This window comes from Nothobranchius furzeri, chromosome 9 (assembly GCF_043380555.1).
Source record: "Nothobranchius furzeri strain GRZ-AD chromosome 9, NfurGRZ-RIMD1, whole genome shotgun sequence".
In the NCBI taxonomy this organism is placed as follows: Eukaryota; Metazoa; Chordata; class Actinopteri; order Cyprinodontiformes; family Nothobranchiidae; genus Nothobranchius; species Nothobranchius furzeri.
The window spans coordinates 73,623,733-73,645,120 of NC_091749.1; the positions used below are offsets into that span (position 1 = coordinate 73,623,733).

The 21,388-nt window shown below is 43.6% G+C and overlaps 1 protein-coding gene across 11 annotated transcripts in view; it reads right to left on the reverse strand.

Moving 5' to 3' along the window:
- Positions 1 to 1,685: 1,685 nt before the first annotated feature.
- LOC139071863 (protein mono-ADP-ribosyltransferase PARP6) overlaps positions 1,686 to 21,388 on the reverse strand; it is a 64,299-nt gene continuing 44,596 nt past the window's right edge. For 5 of the 11 annotated variants that reach the window (XM_070555181.1, XM_070555183.1, XM_070555176.1 and 2 more), the window contains exon 23: positions 14,130 to 14,515. In XM_070555181.1, coding sequence (XP_070411282.1) covers positions 14,407 to 14,515 — 109 coding nt within the window. In that variant the 3' untranslated portion in view covers positions 14,130 to 14,406. Of the gene's footprint in view, positions 3,979 to 14,129; positions 14,516 to 15,341; positions 15,404 to 21,388 lie in introns of those variants that run through there. The other 6 variants (XM_070555182.1, XM_070555184.1, XM_070555180.1 and 3 more) reach the window with 3 other exon arrangements.

Here is a 21,388-nt window from a genome sequence, read left to right on the forward strand (position 1 = left end):
CAAATTTATCGTTCCAGGCAAATAAAATGACCCCAGTGTCCACCAAGCTCTCCCCTCCAGACTCCTTTCTCTCTCGCTTAAGTTCATCTATCTCTCTTGCTCGGCCGGCCATCTGTCTTCTGGTCTCATCTAGCTCTTTGTCTCCGTCCCAGGAGCCCCGGCAGCGTGCAGAGCACTCTGCAAGTCTTAATTCAAACGAAGCCCCGTCGCGCCCTGTTAGACCTTCTCTGTCACTGCTGTCGCCCGCTGCTGCCCGCGACAGGGGCCTGAGCCGCAAGTTAAGAGACCCTGGGCTCAATAAAAAAGTGGGTGATTAAACAACTCCCTGTAATTGCTCCTTTTGTGCAAGAATCAAACGGTCACACTCGTTATGGAGGCGGGAGAAAGGGAGGTGGCTGGGAGCAGCCGCCTCCGCTGAGGGCTCAACAGCCTCGGCGACCCCTGTGCCCTCCAGCCACTACTTCTACATCTGACCAAACAACCGCTGCATAGCGAGTGTGTGTCCGTCTACACGTGTGTATGTTGAGCATGCAAAGAAAGCCATGAAAACAGGAAAGAGCAGAGCGGCTCCAGAGCTCCCCTCGGTGGGGAACGACGCAACTGCACGTGGCAAAGCGACGTTTGGACCGGAGCGGTTTGCACTCGCGAGCAACCAGCCAGCTGGCTTTGGTAATGGAGGACAAAGCCAAACCAGGGGGCCGTGTCCAACATGGGGGCTGGGTTTCAGAGATCACAGTAATTTGTGACCCATACACATCATCTGCTAGCACATGTACAAGTATCGGTGCAAAAGGCCCAGCCACGGGTACTGTCAAATGGGTCAACTTACAAAAGGGAGGCGCCCAATTACCGTAGCCACAAATACACACATAAAGTGCCTCTCAAGAGCCCATGAGTGCTTCGGCTTCCCGATTATTAAATCCACTCTCAACACGGCCAGCTCTCGTACACGTCCAGGGCCTCCGGTGCCAGAACAGCTATCAGAGCGGACTAGAGCAGAGGTTTGAGAGAGGAGAGCTCTCTGTGGTCAGAGAGAGCAGAAGAAGCCCAGCGAGACAGGATGGTGTGAACATTTAGCTGGTCGGCAGCGGCGAAAGCGGAACCTTCTCTCTACTAGAACCACGGAGAACTCACAGAGCATGAGGACAGAGAGCTGGAGCGTGGTCTCAGGAATGAAACGAACCATTTTAAAGGTCAAAGCTGATCACTTTCAGGAGATTCGTTATGGAAATTAACTCAGTTATGATTTATTATTTCTTTAAATACACAAATGTCATCTAATCTGTACTATGAAATATACTTATCATATTCATATAATTCAACATTTCCTAGCCCTGCTCACAGAGTAAAACATTAACAACGTTATTTTAAAAAGTCTGAAAAACTTTAACCAATTTAAATCCTATTTCTCGGTCTTTGAGTGACGCTAACCTTCCTGAATTCTCCACAGACATAATGACTCCATGAATACAGGTGACCGGTTTCATGTCAACGCCCAGAACAAAATAAATGATAGGTGAGTTTAGAGTCAAAGAAAGGTTGGAACAGACGGTCTGTTGGAAGTGGAGTAACAGTGCCCCCTTCTGTTCAAAACCTGAGTAGAACAAGCCCCCCCCCCCCCCCCCCCCCCCCCTAATGACAGCACTATTTTTAACAGACATCCAAGCAAAAAAGACTGTTTGTAAAACTGTGCAAAATGAAGCTTTATTCTTTTTCTCCTCCAGCGCCTCCTTTCATCTTCATAATCACCATCATTGTTGTCAACATCATCTCAGAAGCAACGCTGACCAGAGACACAGAGGCACAGGCTTGGAGCTCATACCTTCTGGCAGAAACAGATATCAGCTATTAGACGTCCGGCAATCACTGGGTCTGTTTCACACGTCCATCATGTCCATCATGTCCATCATGTGCACATCTTCCAGGGCAGTTTGTTTCACCAGTGTCTCCGGTGTTCATATATACAAGTTGCTTCTCTTTAATGTCTCTCTGTCCATTTGGCAGTCAGGATGCAGGAGATCAACGAAAGACCATCTCAGTACAGGTTCAGGTGTTGGACACCAGAATGTTGTTGACCCTTTAAGTCGTTTTTGCAACGCCTCTTTCTCCCACTGCTCTGTCCACTGCAGGTCTGGGGACAGTTTCTCCAGTTTAGGCAAATGTTGTAAAAGTGCAACTTACAGTGAATAATCAAAAAAAGGAAACTAAACACACACAAATGTACCTACATACATACATACGTACCTACATACATACGTACCTACATACATACATACGTACCTACATACATACATACATATGTACATACATACATACATACGTATGTATATACATGCATACATACATACATACGTACATACATATGTATGTACGTATGTACATACATATGTATGTACATACATATGTATGTACATACATACATACGTATGTATGTACATGCATACATACATGCATACGTACATACATATGTATGTACGTATGCATGTATGTATGTATGTACATACATACATGCATACGTACATACATACATACATACATACATACATACATATGTGCGTACATACATGTGATCTTACATATGTACATAGTTACATACATACATACATGACTAAATGATAAACTAGCTATACAAGGTTGCTAGTATCCTAAATGAAACCTAAAAGGTTCAACTCAATGAGGTTGAGAATTGAACTAAATTACAGGTGGACAGGATGTGATCCCTTCCGGACCGGTGCAGACCGGAGCGGATGCTGAAGTATTGGGATCCATCATTTTCTTTACATTGGATCAATAGTTTGTGAGTCCTTGGTGTACTTCGTATGCATAGATGTTAAATGAGTTGCCCAGATCATGGATTACTAGTGAGCACTTAAAAATAAATAAACAACATAACACATGGATGATGAAGAGTAATTGGATTGTTCTCTTGTTTTGGAGTCAGAGAATAGTGCTTTTAAATCTGACATCTGATATTTCACCCATCATAGCTTCTGCAAACCACAAATGTTATAAGTCAAAGCAGCTGTGCAAGAATTCGAGTTGGAAATGATTAAATCATTAAATATATTTTTGTAACAATGGTGAACACACCAAAACACCTGAAGGCCTCTGAGCTGTGTTAAATCTAGCACTGTAACACCAACCCCCTGGCAAACAGAGCTGTATTAATAACACAAATAATTCAGTTACCAGTAAATGTTCACTTTTTCTCATCAAAACTTGCAGTTTTTTACATAATAAACAAAACATTCAGAAATGTTATTTTCAGACTTTTCTGTAAAAATGAATTTAAAACAGTTCTTATGATCAAATTAATTAAATGTAAGTCACCTTTCTTCATTCTGAGGCTAAAATCCGAGTGCTGTCTACGAGAAACCTTTCACAAACTCTAGTTCTTTAAAGAATAAATAGATGAAAGATCATAGTTTCATAAAGTACAGAAACACCTATTTGAAATTTTTTTTTACTACAAATTCACATGAATAATTTAAAAATAGTCAGTGGAATCAGTGAAAGTAAACAAGGATAACTGTGGCGGCCCTAATGTGTGATGGATGTGGACAACAGACCTGGTGACTCCACTGAATGTTTAAACCGGAAAATTCATGTTCCCAAATGAGATGAGCTGATTTAAATCGAGACAAACAGACCGACTCTCAAAGGAACAAGTGATGCCATCAACTAGAGGAGATGAACCCAGAGGAGGAAGAAAAGAAGAGAGGATCAGAATAAAAACCATATTGGTAGAGATGTGCCTAAAAACTCCTTCATCCTTCAGTATCCAGCCTGAGGACAGCTCACCCCAACATTCCCTTCAACTGTCTGCCCGCCTGCCTCCTCCAGCAGAGGCGAGTGGATCTGCTGCTGAACCTCCATTAGCTGGAGTAGATCTGGGTCCCAATCACTCGCATTATCTCCTTCTGGACCTTGGGCTCCTGGGTGTTGATGTTGGCATCTCCTACCTGGCCATCCTCATACCTGCAAAAGCGCAGAACAGGAGTTTAAATTATATTTATTCTCATGCTTTGGCCTTTTCTCACCATAGAACGGTGTACAAATATTTTCTGGTAAATGAAAGCTGCAATGGCAAACGTGGAAAACAAATTGGCTCAAAAAATGTTTTTCATGCCTCGACAACTTTCTAATGTAGTGTCACTATAAATATACTATGGGCATTAAAATGAAAATAATATTAATAACAATAAAGTGGCATTTATCTAAAACCTCCACCAACAACAGCAGGGTATCTGCAGGTTTAAGGAAGCCAAATTTAAGACTTTTTAAGACCTTTTTTGAGGCCACTTTGACCAAATTTAAGCTATAATTTCCTAGCCTAGTGAACTAGACCAAATTCTTGCTTTGCAAAGTTTGGTCTAGGCACGCTCCACTGGAACCTCCGCAGCTCCTACCAAGACTCTGGCTAGCCAATCACAGCTCTCCAGAGGGGTTTCAAACACATAAAGAGCTGTGATTGGTCCATAATGGTGGGCCAATCATAGTGCTCTATCTGCTTAGTGAACAAATCACAGAGCTTTATCCGCTTTGTGGGCCAATCAGGGCACTCTATATGCCTGGTGGGTGGGATGATGCAACAGAGTGAAACAAGAGGATGTCACATTCATTGTCCAGTGGAATGCGGAGATCATTTGAAAGACAACGGTAGAACCCGCCCCACAACCGAGAACCGTCAGTGGAGCGTGGCCAGACTAAATAATACATTTATTTAATCTGGCTTGCCAGGCTAATAATTTCCAGCTATTGCCTGGAACCGGTGCTAAACACGTCGCGAACGTGGCATTAGCCATCCAGTTACCATTAAACCATGGGTGTTTCTCAATGCCAAGGAACCTTGCCTTGATGTCTTGGCCCCGCCCCGGTTGCCTAGGAGATACGTCATCAGGAGCCGCCAAGACGTGTTCCATTGTTCACGTTCTACCGAGGCGTGTGTTCTCCGTTTGGTAGACGTTTAGCTAGCTGAGCAAGGACACACTGGAGGTGTCTTGTAGCCTAGCCTTGGCCAAAAATAACCCAAAATACACCGCGGTATTTTCAAAAGGACGGCGGATCAGAAGCCGGCAGCTATTTCGGAGACAATTTTCGAGTTTAAAAGTAAGTCAACTCATTTAGTCAAGTCAACTTTATTTATATAGCACTTTATAACAGCATAAAAGCTGACCAAAGTGCTTAACAAGACAAAACGAACAGAAGTTCCCTAAAAAATCTAAAAACAAGATAAAAAGTTCATCACAAGGTAAAAACATGATAAAACAAACATATCAAACTGACATAAAAGCTACTAAAAACAGATGCATTCTCATACTGAATTAAAAGCAGCTGAGAACAGAAGAGTCTTTAAGAGTGATTTAAAACCCGACGGTGATGAAACTGTAACCGGATTACAGGATACAATAAGATAATTAAAAGAAAAAATAAACAAATGGGCCAATAATTAGGTTCGGGGAGAATTGGAGGTTGTTTAAGAATGACTGGAGTCACGGGTATAGCATGAAACGGTTTATATACTAAATTTTAATAATAATGGGAAATATAACACATAAAGATAACACATAAAAACAGATGAAAACAATCGACAATAGTAAAATGCTCGGTATGAGATTTGATCATATGAGTCACAAGTCAGCCGGCGTCAAGTCAAATCCCCACGCTTGGGGTGAAAGTCAGAGTCCGGTGGTGCGATTTTTTCCTACCGCACCGTTGAGATTGTTCACAGAAGAGAGCAGTCTGCTCTTCAGTTACTTGAGATGTCCTGGTTCGTTCAGTGGTTAAGGCTCGCCATCTCCCTCGTCAGGAAGAAATCCAGTTCTCGTTCCAAGTGAGTGATCATAGGAGTCGGGATCAAACCCAAGGAAAAAAAAAAACCCAGCCTGTAAACAACAGGACTGTTAGCGAGTTGGCATCGACCCTTCTCGTCACATCACAGCATAAAGTCTTACAGACTTAAACAAATGCTTCACTCTATTGGCATAGCCAATCATGTTTGGGTTCACAGTTCAACTAACATAACATCAATTTGATTGTCTATTAAAATAATTCTCAGTAGCTCTGGAAATATAATTACATATGACAACAATTGTTCAGCTCAATAGGCTCAGTTAGATTCTATTACTCTACACTATTCAACAAGAAATACATTCATGACAACAAGGATACATTTAGTTGTGTTTCTATACAGCATTGTGACACCTTGTATATCTGTAACACAATAAATAAATAAATAAATAAATAAATAAATAAATAAATAAATAAATAAATAAATAAAATGTTCTATAACAAAATTCAACAAAATATAAATTCTGGTCCTTTGGTCCACCTTTGTAAAATAATTCCTCCCTAATCAGTTAGCTTTTATTTATTTTTATTTATCTATTTTTTTATTATTAAATGTTTGGTTAAGGGACGCATTGCTAATTCTATGGCGTTAGCTATAACGCCCCTGAGGACCTTGTACATCTAGGCCGTACCACCATTAACTGGCGGTTTGAGCCGTTAACTCCTGGGAATCCCATATGCCCTACCGCCGTTAACTGGCGGTTTGAGCCGTTAACTCCTATATGCCCTACCACCGTTAACTGGTAGTTTGAGATGTTAACTCCTGGGATCTAACGTCTAGCAGCCCACTGCTGTCACCTCGGTTGCTGTAATTAGCTTTTTGAATTTAATAATTTACTGAATTTAATCTCATTCACTCACCAACGCGCTCCAACGGTTCCCTCCTACAGAGGATTGGTTCACTCTGTCGTCTCCACACAAATCTATAAGAATGGAATTAATTTGATAAGCTATTTAAGTTTCCTTTTTTTTTTTAAGTTGCATCGTTAGCTTTTTCTCTTCTTTTTTCTTTACTCACCGCGTTGGTTCCAAGTTCCTAGCTCTTATTAGAAGGAGTCAAGTCCGCCTCTCCCTCTATCTATGCGGCACCCAAATCAGGGTTCTTCACGGCCTCGACCGTTGTTTTTTTTCTCTCTCTCTCTCTCTCTAACCGCTCAGTCTTTGCTTTCTGTATCTGCGTGCTGCACAGCCGTTTGTCTCTCCTCTCGCTCAGCTGCGTCGCACGGTTTTATTTCGCGGAGGCGGGACTTATTTCTCTCAGCCAATGAAATTTCAGATTCCCACCTGGACCAATAGTATACAGCTTTCCTCTTCTGTTTCTGTTAGTGATGTTCAAGATTCTTGTTTTAACCGATGTTTAATATTAAACTCGTTATTTTAGTTATTCACCCTTCCAATAATTCATTATGAAATTATCTATTAGTTAATTAGATATCTATTAATTAGTATTGTTAATTTCCTTAATTTATATTTTATATTTTATCTAAATTGAGGATGGATCATATTAGTAAGCCAATTAGTTAATACCTCATTAAGGTTCTAGCTTCTGGGTTACATCCTCCCCCATTAAATATCATGCACGTCCCTGTGCATTGTTTCTACGGGGTACACAACTTCTTGAGTAAGAGAGTCAATAAAAGCTTTATTAAGTCCTTGGAAAAGGGACCTAACTACGGTCACTAGTGGATTGCCCAATTGAGAGTAAGTTAGTCTTTGAGGAGGCTGACTACTTCGTTCAGATCTCCTGACATACATCTCTGGTTGCACAGTATCATGCTCATCCGTTTCGGTTTGATTCTCAACTGAGACAGGACGAAGTGAGCTCTCTGTTTCCGACAGAGCTGATGAGCTATTCTCTAAGACTTTGGTCTTTTCAGATGTATGTGTCTGATCGTGTATGATGGGTTCAAAACTTACATCACGTTGCTGCGACTTTAGGACACCATCCAATTGAGGTAGGTTTGTGTTAGTTTCATCCCCCGTTTCTACGTCAGGTAAGTATACTTCGTTTTTTTTCGTTTTTTCAGGTAAGTATGTTGCTGCTTCTTTCACTCTTTCAGGTAAGAATGTCGCAGTTTCACTCATTCTGTCAGGTAAGAATGTTTCGGTGTTGATGCCTTTGTCAAGTAAGGACAATTCAGCATTTTCATTACCAGCTAAGGTTGGTTCCTTGCGATCCCCTGTGTGTAAGGATAGTGTGTTTTGTTGTTGAATATTATTTACCGGTCCTGAATCTGCTATGAGTTCCCTATTTGGCAAGGTGACCGCTATTTGATAGGATGGTCGGTTTAGCACTTGTGGAAGATCAGAGTAATAAAACTCATCTACCTCTTCGTCAAGTGGCTCATCTGGGTCAGGTTCTAAGGCTGAACTCTGTCTTGTATGAGGTCTGCTAGGTTTCGTAACGCGTTCTGTTTCATTTTCTAATGAAGAGAGAAAACCACAAGGCAGTAAAAGATCTCTGTGGAGTGTTCTGTTGGGTCCTTCTCCGTTCTCTGGTTTTACAGTGTATACTGGCAAGTTTTCCATCTGTTTGAGAACTATATACACTGTTTGCTCCCATTTGTCTGCTAATTTATGCTTTTCTCTTAAGCGAAGATTTCGGACTAAAACACGATCTCCCACACCTAGTGTGGACTCACGAATGTTTCTGTCGAACCGTTCTTTGTTCTTCCTCGCTGTTTTTTGAGAGTTTTTTATGACAATGTCATAACTCTGTTCCAGATGACTCTTCAGTTCTTTAACATACTGAGAATGAGTTATAGAGGGCTTGTTCAAATGCGGTAACCCAAAGGCAATATCTATAGGCAACCGAGGCTGCCTACCGAACATTAGCTCGTAGGGAGAGTATCCCGTCACGTCATTTTTTGTACAATTGTACGAGTGAGTAAGTGGTTTTACAAAATCGCGCCAGTGATGTTTCTCAGTGGCTTGTAAAGTTCCCAACATGCTGAGTAATGTACGATTGTACCGTTCAACGGGGTTGCCACGAGGGTGATAAGGGCTCGTTCTGACTTTACGGATACCAAGTAAAGAACAAAGTTCCTTGATTGTACGTGATTCGAAATCCCGTCCCTGATCACTATGAAGACGCTCAGGAAACCCGTAGTGGACTAAAAAATGTTCCCACAGGTTCTTCGCGACGGTGGTGGCTTTCTGATCTTTTGTTGGGATGGACACTGCATACTTTGTAAAATGGTCTGTAATCACTAAGACATCTTTAGTGTTCTTACTGTCTGGTTCTATGGAGAGAAAATCCATGCAAACTAACTCCATAGGTCTGGTGGTGGTAATACTCACCATTGGAGCAGCTTTGTCAGGGAGGGCCTTTCGACGGATACATCTTTCGCAAGTTTTAACTTTGATTTCGATATCACTAGCCATTCTTGGCCAGTAAAAACGGGACCGAATGAGATCTGTCGTACGTTCAACCCCAAGATGCCCCATATCATCATGTAGGCTTTGCATGACTGTTGAACGTAATGAATCAGGCAAGACTAACTGCAATGATGTCTCTGGTCCTAATTGGCGTCTCCGGTACAGTAAATCATTTTGAAACTCAAACCGTTTCCACTCTCTCAAAAGGTTAAGAACCACCGGGGGTTCTGCAATAGTATCAGTTGGCGGTTTATTGTCAGTCATAAGCAGCTGAATGACTCGGCCAATGGTTGGATCTTTCCTCTGCAAGGAGACAAGGTCAGCATGGTTATACTTGGGCACAGCAAAGAAACTGTCACTATTGTCTTCCAACTGGAATAGGTCTGGAATGGCCGCTGCAGACATGGCAAGTGACTGAACTAAACCACAAGGAGAATCAGTCTCATCCAAGACCATGTGCTTTTGGCATGTTGCCTTCACTGCTTCGGCTTGAAGTTGAAGCTCGACTTCTTTGACAGAGGATAAAAGATGAGATCGGAACTCATCTAGTCGTTGGCATTCCTCAGTGAATTTTGAGTTGTCTTCAGGTTTATCATGCAGCCTCCTAGACAGGCCATCCGCGTCAACGTTCTGTGTACCTGCACGGTATCTGATGTCAAAATTATAGGTGGACAACGCAGCTAGCCAACGATAGCTCGTTGCATCGAGTTTTGCCGTTGTTAAGAGGTAAGTTAACGGATTATTATCAGTAATGACAGTGAATGTGTTCCCATACAAATAGTCATGAAACTTATCTGTTATGGCCCACTTTAAGGCTAGAAACTCCAACTTGTGCGCAGGGTACCTAGTTTCACTAGAGCTTAAACCGCGACTTGCATAAGCGATTACCTGTGTGACACCGTTTTGCACTTGGTATAGCGCTGCACCGAGTCCGGTCGTACTAGCATCTGTGTGTACTAGATATGGGAGTTTTGCGTCAGCGTAGCCAAGAACTGGCGAAGTGGTAAGTTTTTCAATAATAGTTTGAAAGGACTTCTCACAGTCTTGGCTCCAACGATTCCCAAAGGGTTCTTTGGGGTTCAAGTACTTTGATCTACATGGTGGTGTTTTAAAGTTTTTCCGTTTGGGTGGATAACCAGCCGTGAGAGATGTTAGTGGCTTGACAATATTTGAGTAATCTTTAACGAAGCGTCGGTAATAACCGGTAAATCCTAAGAAAGATTGGAGTTCCTTCAAAGTCTGAGGCTTCGGCCATGTTTTGAGTGCTTCCACCTTATCTGGATCGGTTTTTATGCCATCTCGAGATACTATATGTCCAAGATAACGCACAGATGTCTGGAAAAAACGACACTTATCTGGTGATAGCTTGAGTCCGTATTCTCTAAGCCGTTCAAGAACGTGAGAAAGTCTGGTTTCGTGTTCTTCCAAGGAGTTGGAAAAGACGATCAAGTCGTCTAGGAAAACTAACACTTCCTTCAGATTAATGTCCTTCATACACTTTTCCATAACCCGTTGGAAAGTGCTTGGAGCATTTGTTATTCCTTGTGGCATACGGTTAAATTCATAAAACCCAAACGGGCAAACAAAAGCAGTTTTAGGTTTATCCTTTTCACACATCTCTATTTGATAGTAACCTGACTTGAGGTCCATCACAGAAAACCACTGTGATCCAGCGAGAGCAGAAAAGGACTCCTCCAAGTTAGGCAGGGCATATGCGTCGCGAATGGTTTGCAGATTAAGCTTTCTATAGTCTATACATAGACGTACCTCACCATTCTTTTTCCGAACTACGACTATTGGTGAGGCAAATGGAGACTCCGACTCTCTTATTATACCGGTTTCCAAGAGGGCTTCCAAATGTTTTCTCACGGCTTCATAATCATGTGGATGGATCGGCCGAGATTTCTGTTTGAATGGGGTCTCGTCTTTTAAGTTGATGTGATGTCTTATCTGTTGTGTATGACCAAAATCAAGATCGTGGTGCGAAAACACATCGGAGTAAGTGTTAAGTTTGTTGGTGATCCTCCCTTTCCATTCTTCGGACAAGGGCGAAGTACCGAAGTCAAAACTGAGAGGAGGGTTTGAAGGTGAAGTCTGTTGCTGCAAACTACACGCCGCAAGTACTTTCTGATCACTTTTGTCAGGTTCTGGATATGGCATAACACGATCGGCTTTAACTAACTCAGCGATCACACAGTTAGTGGGTAATGTGATGTCATGGTTAGTTTCGTTTCTTAGTACAACAGGTACTTTGTATGGACCATGTGAAGGTAAGGAAATGAGGCAACAGTCTACAATTATACCCCCTGGTAGAGAACCATTGGTGGGTTGTTCAATGAGTGCATAAGGCTCATGCTTGTTTTGGCTGGGTTGCATAAACCCTTCTAGTAACAGTTTTTTATTTGCAGGGAGAACTTCTTGGGTTCTCCCTCGAAGCTTCACCACACCAACTCGTCCATCTTTGCTTTGTTTTTTTCTGACTGCTAAGGCTTTTAGCACGTGTTGGTACCCATAAGAGAGTGCCTTGGAATCAGGTAAGTTATTGGCAGACAATTGCTCATACAAAGGATCGAGTGTGTTTGTGCCAATGAGTAGTGGTGTATCAGAGTTTGAGCTTATATCCGGAACCACTAACGCAAGGGTAGGTAACTCAAGTCCAGACTGATCGAGCTCTTTTGGAAATGTGACACTTATCTCTATGTATCCTAAATAAGGAACTGCTTGACCGTTTGCGCCCTCGACTTCTAACAGATTACTGATGGGTTTAATTGAGAGGTCAGGTAAGTGTTCTTGGTAAAAAGAATTGGCAATGGTGGTTACCTGGGACCCTGAATCCAGTAAACAATTACATTCAACACTGTTAACTGAGACTGTAGCTGTGCATCGCCCACCCACTAATCTTTTGGGAAGTTTTGGCACTGAATGAGCATGAACTGGCTTGCAAAAAAGTCTCTCTGTCCTTTCCTTAGAGGGACTTGGTTCTACTTTAGCACCTATCTGTCCCACGATAGGAGCTTCTACCGGTTTAAAGGAGGAGACTGAGCAATTGGCTTTGACATCTCCCACTCGCGCTGCTTCTGTCTAAGAGCAAGTCTTTTAGTTGCAACTAGTGCTGGATTTGGCTCGTTGCTACAGCTAGAAGCTATGTGCCCATCTTCTCCGCACTTAAAACAGTATCCAGGCTTTGGTCTGGGCACCATTGCTGTTATCTGCTGAATCTGTTTGGGCCCATCTGGAATTTTAGTCCCCACACGGGGTTTTGACTCTTTTTGAGTTTTCTTTGCCTTTTTATCTGTGTTGTTAACCTTAAGCTGTGCAATTTGGCTCCTGAGCTCAGCGATTTGTTTGCGTAAGTCATCACAGTTATCATCTATTTCCAGTTCACAAGTGTTTTTACTCTGAGAGCATGTTGTTTGCACATTTGAATACACTCTAGTTCGTTGTGCCCCTAAGTGTTGTTTCATGCGTGCTGCTTTAGTAGCCTGTTTGTCTTCTTCAGTGCGCAGTTTGAGGAGAAGTGCTGTAAAATGAGGCGGGTTGTCTTTCTTTTGTTCGAGTTGCAGGTTTGAAATCAGCGAGCTGTCCCAACAGCCTCTGCAAAACTGCTTGAGCAGCTGCTGGTCGGCGTCACTGGAGGAAATTCCATTCCTCTGAATAACTAGGTTTAACAAGGTGTATAACCTCTGAAAGTAATCGGAAGGTTTTTCACCACTGTCCTGGTTTGTGTTTAAGAAGCGAGCAAAGAGCTCGTCGCCGTCTTCGACAGCTGCGTAAGCTGAATCGAGATGTTCAAGGTACGTTTCCGGGTCGGATTTTGGACTAAGAGCTTTAACGATGCTCGCTGCTGGGGCTGACAGACTCTCCACGATTCTTCGTACAATTTGGGACTTGGTGAGTGAAGGATCATTTATGCATAACACTACACTACTACGCCAAGTATCATAGTCAGTTTCAAAAGAAGGGTGTGGAACTCGCCCTGAGAACGGTTTTAGTCTGTATTGTGAAGTAGGCGGAGGGATAACCTCACTGCTTTTAACAATGTGTTCCACAATAACTCGCTGAACCTCAGGTGTGTTTAAAAGATTTGGTGGAATGCAAGGGTTTTGTTTTCCAGTCTCTGTAGGTGGACAATTGTCCTTTGAGTTGTTCATATAGTTAACTTCTGGTGTTAAAGGCAGGGAATATGTAACTTGGTCACTATGGAGCATTGGCTCTAGTTCAGTGACTGGTTCAGATGCATGGGTATCCCTTCCTAAAGATTCCCCAATTTTTGCCAGTTCCTCCATTAGAAGGTCTTTAAATGATTGATTGCTACGCGCAGCTATGTCCCTGAGCTCTGACAGATAGGCATCAGTGGCAGATGTGCTAGTTTCTAGACTGTACGCGCTGGCTAGGTCTTGAATATGAAAGAAAACATCTGGGTTCCTAGTACAAGGTTTGTCATAGGGTAAACATTGTTTCTTTAATTCCTTAACAGTGGCTTCATGTTGAAACTCCACAATAATCTGATCACAGTTTGGTAACTTAATGCGCCTGTTAACTGGTCCGAATCCTTCCATAAACCCAAAGACTTCGTTATCAAGGTCTGTATCAGTTAACCCACTGATTAAAACAGCATTTGAAACCTTGACCTTTTCTGTTTTTACAACTTCCATTTTAAAACACTCAAAAGTACCAATAATGCCAAAATGGCAAACCACTGTGACCTCCAGGCACTCTTATGATGTCAGTCAATGGTTAGCTAAGGTAACAACTCTACAATTCTCCTGGCTGGCTCGCCAAGTTTTATGTAACCGGATTACAGGATACAATAAGATAATTAAAAGAAAAAATAAACAAATGGGCCAATAATTAGGTTCGGGGAGAATTGGAGGTTGTTTAAGAATGACTGGAGTCACGGGTATAGCATGAAACGGTTTATATACTAAATTTTAATAATAATGGGAAATATAACACATAAAGATAACACATAAAAACAGATGAAAACAATCGACAATAGTAAAATGCTCGGTATGAGATTTGATCATATGAGTCACAAGTCAGCCGGCGTCAAGTCAAATCCCCACGCTTGGGGTGAAAGTCAGAGTCCGGTGGTGCGATTTTTTCCTACCGCACCGTTGAGATTGTTCACAGAAGAGAGCAGTCTGCTCTTCAGTTACTTGAGATGTCCTGGTTCGTTCAGTGGTTAAGGCTCGCCATCTCCCTCGTCAGGAAGAAATCCAGTTCTCGTTCCAAGTGAGTGATCATAGGAGTCGGGATCAAACCCAAGGAAAAAAAAAAACCCAGCCTGTAAACAACAGGACTGTTAGCGAGTTGGCATCGACCCTTCTCGTCACATCACAGCATAAAGTCTTACAGACTTAAACAAATGCTTCACTCTATTGGCATAGCCAATCATGTTTGGGTTCACAGTTCAACTAACATAACATCAATTTGATTGTCTATTAAAATAATTCTCAGTAGCTCTGGAAATATAATTACATATGACAACAATTGTTCAGCTCAATAGGCTCAGTTAGATTCTATTACTCTACACTATTCAACAAGAAATACATTCATGACAACAAGGATACATTTAGTTGTGTTTCTATACAGCATTGTGACACCTTGTATATCTGTAACACAATAAATAAATAAATAAATAAATAAATAAATAAATAAATAAATAAATAAATAAATAAAATGTTCTATAACAAAATTCAACAAAATATAAATTCTGGTCCTTTGGTCCACCTTTGTAAAATAATTCCTCCCTAATCAGTTAGCTTTTATTTATTTTTATTTATCTATTTTTTTATTATTAAATGTTTGGTTAAGGGACGCATTGCTAATTCTATGGCGTTAGCTATAACGCCCCTGAGGACCTTGTACATCTAGGCCGTACCACCATTAACTGGCGGTTTGAGCCGTTAACTCCTGGGAATCCCATATGCCCTACCGCCGTTAACTGGCGGTTTGAGCCGTTAACTCCTATATGCCCTACCACCGTTAACTGGTAGTTTGAGATGTTAACTCCTGGGATCTAACGTCTAGCAGCCCACTGCTGTCACCTCGGTTGCTGTAATTAGCTTTTTGAATTTAATAATTTACTGAATTTAATCTCATTCACTCACCAACGCGCTCCAACGGTTCCCTCCTACAGAGGATTGGTTCACTCTGTCGTCTCCACACAAATCTATAAGAATGGAATTAATTTGATAAGCTATTTAAGTTTCCTTTTTTTTTTTAAGTTGCATCGTTAGCTTTTTCTCTTCTTTTTTCTTTACTCACCGCGTTGGTTCCAAGTTCCTAGCTCTTATTAGAAGGAGTCAAGTCCGCCTCTCCCTCTATCTATGCGGCACCCAAATCAGGGTTCTTCACGGCCTCGACCGTTGTTTTTTTTCTCTCTCTCTCTCTCTCTAACCGCTCAGTCTTTGCTTTCTGTATCTGCGTGCTGCACAGCCGTTTGTCTCTCCTCTCGCTCAGCTGCGTCGCACGGTTTTATTTCGCGGAGGCGGGACTTATTTCTCTCAGCCAATGAAATTTCAGATTCCCACCTGGACCAATAGTATACAGCTTTCCTCTTCTGTTTCTGTTAGTGATGTTCAAGATTCTTGTTTTAACCGATGTTTAATATTAAACTCGTTATTTTAGTTATTCACCCTTCCAATAATTCATTATGAAATTATCTATTAGTTAATTAGATATCTATTAATTAGTATTGTTAATTTCCTTAATTTATATTTTATATTTTATCTAAATTGAGGATGGATCATATTAGTAAGCCAATTAGTTAATACCTCATTAAGGTTCTAGCTTCTGGGTTACAAAACCATCCTAATCTGAATCGGGAGAGCATTCCACAACCTTGGAGCTGCTACTGAGAAAGCTCCATCACCCCTGAGCTTTCTCTTTGTTCTCGGCACCTCCAGGAGAAACTGGTCGGCTGACCTCAGTGACCGAGACGGGGAGTGAGTAACTAAAAGTTCAAACAGATACTGCGGAGCAAGGCCATGTACAGCTTTAAAAGCCAATAAAAGAACCTTGTACTGGACCCTATAAACCACAGGCAGCCAGTGCAGCGAAGCTAAACTTGGGGTAATGTGCTCCCTCTTTCTCGAACCCGTCAATAGGCGTGCTGCTGCATTTTGCACCATTTGAAGACGGGAGAAGTGAGACTGAGGAAGACCAAGGTACAGTGCGTTACAATAGTCTAGACGTGATGTAATAAACGTGTGAATCACCGTCTCAAAGTCATGACTTGGGAGCAGACGCTTAACCTTGGCGATCCTCCTTAACTGATAAAAACTGGCTTTGGTGACGGCACTGATTTGCTTTTCCAGAAGCAGGTCACTGTCAAGCCGGACTCCCAGACTGGTCGCTACAGGTTTCAAGAAAAGGGCTAGTGGACCAAGGTCAGCAGAACATGGCCCACTGGACACACTAGGACTAAAAAGCATGACCTCAGTCTTGTCATTATTAAAATGTAAAAAATTTGCAGACATCCAGGTTTTAACCTCATCTGTATATGTATGTATGTAGGTATGTATGGTTTTTTTTTTTAGATCCAAAGAAGTTATCTATAGTTGGTTAGTAGCTTAGTAGTTGCAGCTTCGGTGGCTAGCGGGTAATAACTCACTTATATTTTTAATTTAATAAACATAAACACAATTTATAAAGTAAAAGCTCGTTTTATATTTATATTGAAACGAATACATATAAAATATAACGTTGTCTCCCGTGTCACGTGACGTTACACGACAGCAGTGGAAGCCGCGGTCACGTGATGCAAGTCTGTTCCATTTAACCGTTTTCTTTGACCAAGGAAGGACCGTGTCCTCGTAAGCAAGGCGCCTTGACATTGAGAAACACCCTTGCACTTCCCCATGGCGCTAGCTCCCACTAGCTTAACCAGCTAATGTGCTCATCTAAAAATATCCCCCTTTCACAACCAACTGAATGTGTACGGTTCCGCTTATGCTATTATCATACTCAAAAAATGCTGAACACTAGAAATTCACGAAAATTTTATAGAAATAATAGAATCTATTTTATTGGGTCTTTGGTAATTTAAGACATTTGGAAACTGTATTTAAGGATTATTTGTCATTTTTTATGATTTTTAAGGCCTTACATTTGTAAAAGCAAATTTATCAATCAATCAATCAATCAAAGCTTTATTTATAAAGCGCCTTCCGCAACCCTGTCAGGAAGCCCAAAGCGCAAATTTAAGACTTTAAAAAACTTTTTAAGGACCCGCGGACACCCTGAACACGTTTTGGGCCAAAGCCAACCATCGGACCATCCGGTTGTCGGTCTCACCGAACCGCCACACTTCCCTGGGCGCTCCACTCATCACTCACTCACGTAATCAGCAGCAGAACAGCACTGGTGTGAGAGGTTCTCCGCTCAATAACATCAGAGGAGAAACAGCCGGATGCTACCGCTTCAGCTTTAGGACAAACTACCAGAGTCCCAAAAAAGAAAATCATCGTTTGACGTTTGGACCTAGAAAACGGCGGCTGGTGTTTAGCGCAATCTCGTTTCCTCTGACATCGTGGGTTTCCGGCGGAAGCGTCTCAGGGAAGGGGGATGAGGGGGGTTGGTGTTCTGGTTTGCGTTTAAAACTGTCCAGTTTTCAGATTCACCATAACAGCTTTTATTAAATTCTCTTCAAAAATGTCTTTTTATTTCTAACCTATGAGCCACGCGGTCCGAGGTTGATTATAGGACACAGCAGAATGTTCCATATTGTTCCATATTAAAATTCCATCGTTATTTAGATCTGAGAAGTTATTAAACAAGCAGTAACAGTAACCAATAGGGATGCAACGATGGATCGGCATTTGATCGTAATTGGCCGATAGCGCCCCTATCGGTTTTGATCGTCGTCGTCGTCGTCGTCTTCCTCCGCTTATCCGGGTCCGGGTCGCGGGGGCAGCATCCCAACTAGGGAGCTCCAGGCCATCCTCTCCCCGGCCTTGTCCACCAGCTCCTCCGGCAGGACCCCAAGGCGTTCCCGGACCAGATTGGAGATGTAACTTCTCCAACGTGTCCTGGGTCGACCCGGGGGCCTTCTGCCGGCAGGACATGCCCGAAACACCTCCCCGGGGAGGCGTCCAGGAGGCATCCTGACCAGATGCCCAAACCACCTCAACTGGCTCCTTTCAATCCGGAGGAGCAGCGGTTCTACTCCGAGTCCCTCCCGAATGTCCGAGCTCCTCACCCTATCTCTAAGGCTGAGCCCGGCCACCCTACGGAGGAAACTCATTTCGGCCGCTTGTATCCGCGATCTCGTTCTTTCGGTCATTACCCAAAGCTCATGACCATAGGTGAGGATTGGGACGTAGATCGACCGGTAAATCGAGAGCCTGGCTTTCTGGCTCAGCTCCCTCTTCCCCACGACAGATCGGCTCAGCGTCCGCATCACTGCAGACGCCGAACCAATCCGCCTGTCGATCTCCCGATCCCTCCTACCCTCACTCGTGAACAAGACCCCGAGATACTTAAACTCCTCCACTTGAGGTAGGACCTCTCCCCCGACCCGGAGGTGGCAAGCCACCCTTTTCCGGTCGAGAACCATGGTCTCAGATTTGGAGGTGCTGATCCTCATCCCAGCCGCTTCACATTCGGCCGCGAACCTACCCAGCAAGAGCTGAAGGTCAGAGCTGGATGAAGCTAGGAGGACCACATCATCCGCAAAAAGCAGAGACGAGATTCTCCTGCCACCAAACTCGACACACTCCACACCACGGCTGCGTCTAGAAATTCTGTCCATAAAAGTGATGAACAGAACCGGTGACAAAGGGCAGCCCTGGCGGAGTCCAACCCTCACTGGGAACAGGTCCGACTTACTACCGGCTATGCGGACCAAACTCACGCTCCTCTGGTAAAGGGACTGAATGGCCCTTAACAGAAAGCCACCCACCCCATACTCCTGGAGCGTCCCCCACAGGGTGCCCCTGGGGACACGGTCATAAGCCTTCTCCAAATCCACAAAGCACATGTGGATTGGTTGGGCAAACTCCCATGCCCCCTCCATCACCCTTGCAAGGGTATAGAGCTGGTCCACAGTTCCACGGCCAGGACGAAAACCACATTGCTCCTCCTCTATCTGAGATTCAACTATCGATCGGACCCTCCCCTCCAGTACCTTGGCGTAGACCTTTCCAGGGAGGCTGAGGAGTGTGATCCCCCTATAGTTGGAACACACCCTCAGGTCACCCTTCTTAAAGATGGGGACCACCACCCCGGTCTGCCACTCCCTAGGAACTGCCCCCGATGACCACGCAATGTTGTAGAGACGTGTCAACCATGACAGCCCTACAACATCCATAGCCTTGAGATACCCAGGACGAACCTCATCCGCCCCCGGGGCTCCGCCGCTGTGTAGTTGTTTGACTACCTCAGCAACTTCTGCCCCCGAGATCGGACAGTCCATCCCCAGGCCTCCCAGCTCTGGTTCCTCCTCGGAATGCGCATTGGTGGGATTGAGGAGCTCCTCAAAGTATTCCTTCCACCGTCCGACTATAGCCTCAGTTGACGTCAGCAGCTCCCCATCCCCACTGTAAACAGTGTGAGCGAGTTGCTGCCTTCCTCTCCTGAGGCGCCGGACAGTTTGCCAGAACCTCTTTGGAGCCGATCGATAGTCTTTCTCCATGGCCTCACCAAACTCCTCCCACGCCCGAGATTTTGCCTCGGCAACTGCCACTGCTGCACCCCGCTTGGCTATCCGGTACCTGTCTGCTGCCTCCGGAGACCCACAGACCAGCCACGCCCTGTAGGCCTCCTTCTTCAGCCTGACGGCTCCCCGAACCTCTGGTGTCCACCAGCGGGTACGGGGGTTGCCACCACGACTGGCACCGGCCACCTTACGACCACAGCTAGCAACAGCCGCCTCGACAATCGCAGAGTGGAACAAGGCCCACTCGGACTCAATGTCCCCCACTGCTCTCGGGACGTGGTCAAAGCTCTGCCGGAGGTGGGAGTTGAAGACCGTCTTGACAGGTTCTTCTGCCAGGCGTTCCCAGCAGACCCTCACTATGCGTTTGGGTCTGCCAGGTCTACGCGGCATGTTCCCTTGCCATCTGATCCAACTCACCACCAGGTGGTGATCAGTTGACAGCTCCGCCCCTCTCTTCACTCGGGTGTCCAAAACATACGGCCGCAGGTCAGATGATACGACTACAAAATCTATCATCGACCTGTGACCTAGGCTGCCCTGGTACCAAGTGTACCGGTGGGCATCCTTATTGTAACCCAGAAGCTAGAACCTTAATGAGGTATTAACTAATTGGCTTACTAATATGATCCATCCTCAATTTAGATAAAATATAAAATATAAATTAAGGAAATTAACAATACTAATTAATAGATATCTAATTAACTAATAGATAATTTCATAATGAATTATTGGAAGGGTGAATAACTAAAATAACGAGTTTAATATTAAACATCGGTTAAAACAAGAATCTTGAACATCACTAACAGAAACAGAAGAGGAAAGCTGTATACTATTGGTCCAGGTGGGAATCTGAAATTTCATTGGCTGAGAGAAATAAGTCCCGCCTCCGCGAAATAAAACCGTGCGACGCAGCTGAGCGAGAGGAGAGACAAACGGCTGTGCAGCACGCAGATACAGAAAGCAAAGACTGAGCGGTTAGAGAGAGAGAGAGAGAGAAAAAAAAACAACGGTCGAGGCCGTGAAGAACCCTGATTTGGGTGCCGCATAGATAGAGGGAGAGGCGGACTTGACTCCTTCTAATAAGAGCTAGGAACTTGGAACCAACGCGGTGAGTAAAGAAAAAAGAAGAGAAAAAGCTAACGATGCAACTTAAAAAAAAAAAGGAAACTTAAATAGCTTATCAAATTAATTCCATTCTTATAGATTTGTGTGGAGACGACAGAGTGAACCAATCCTCTGTAGGAGGGAACCGTTGGAGCGCGTTGGTGAGTGAATGAGATTAAATTCAGTAAATTATTAAATTCAAAAAGCTAATTACAGCAACCGAGGTGACAGCAGTGGGCTGCTAGACGTTAGATCCCAGGAGTTAACATCTCAAACTACCAGTTAACGGTGGTAGGGCATATAGGAGTTAACGGCTCAAACCGCCAGTTAACGGCGGTAGGGCATATGGGATTCCCAGGAGTTAACGGCTCAAACCGCCAGTTAATGGTGGTA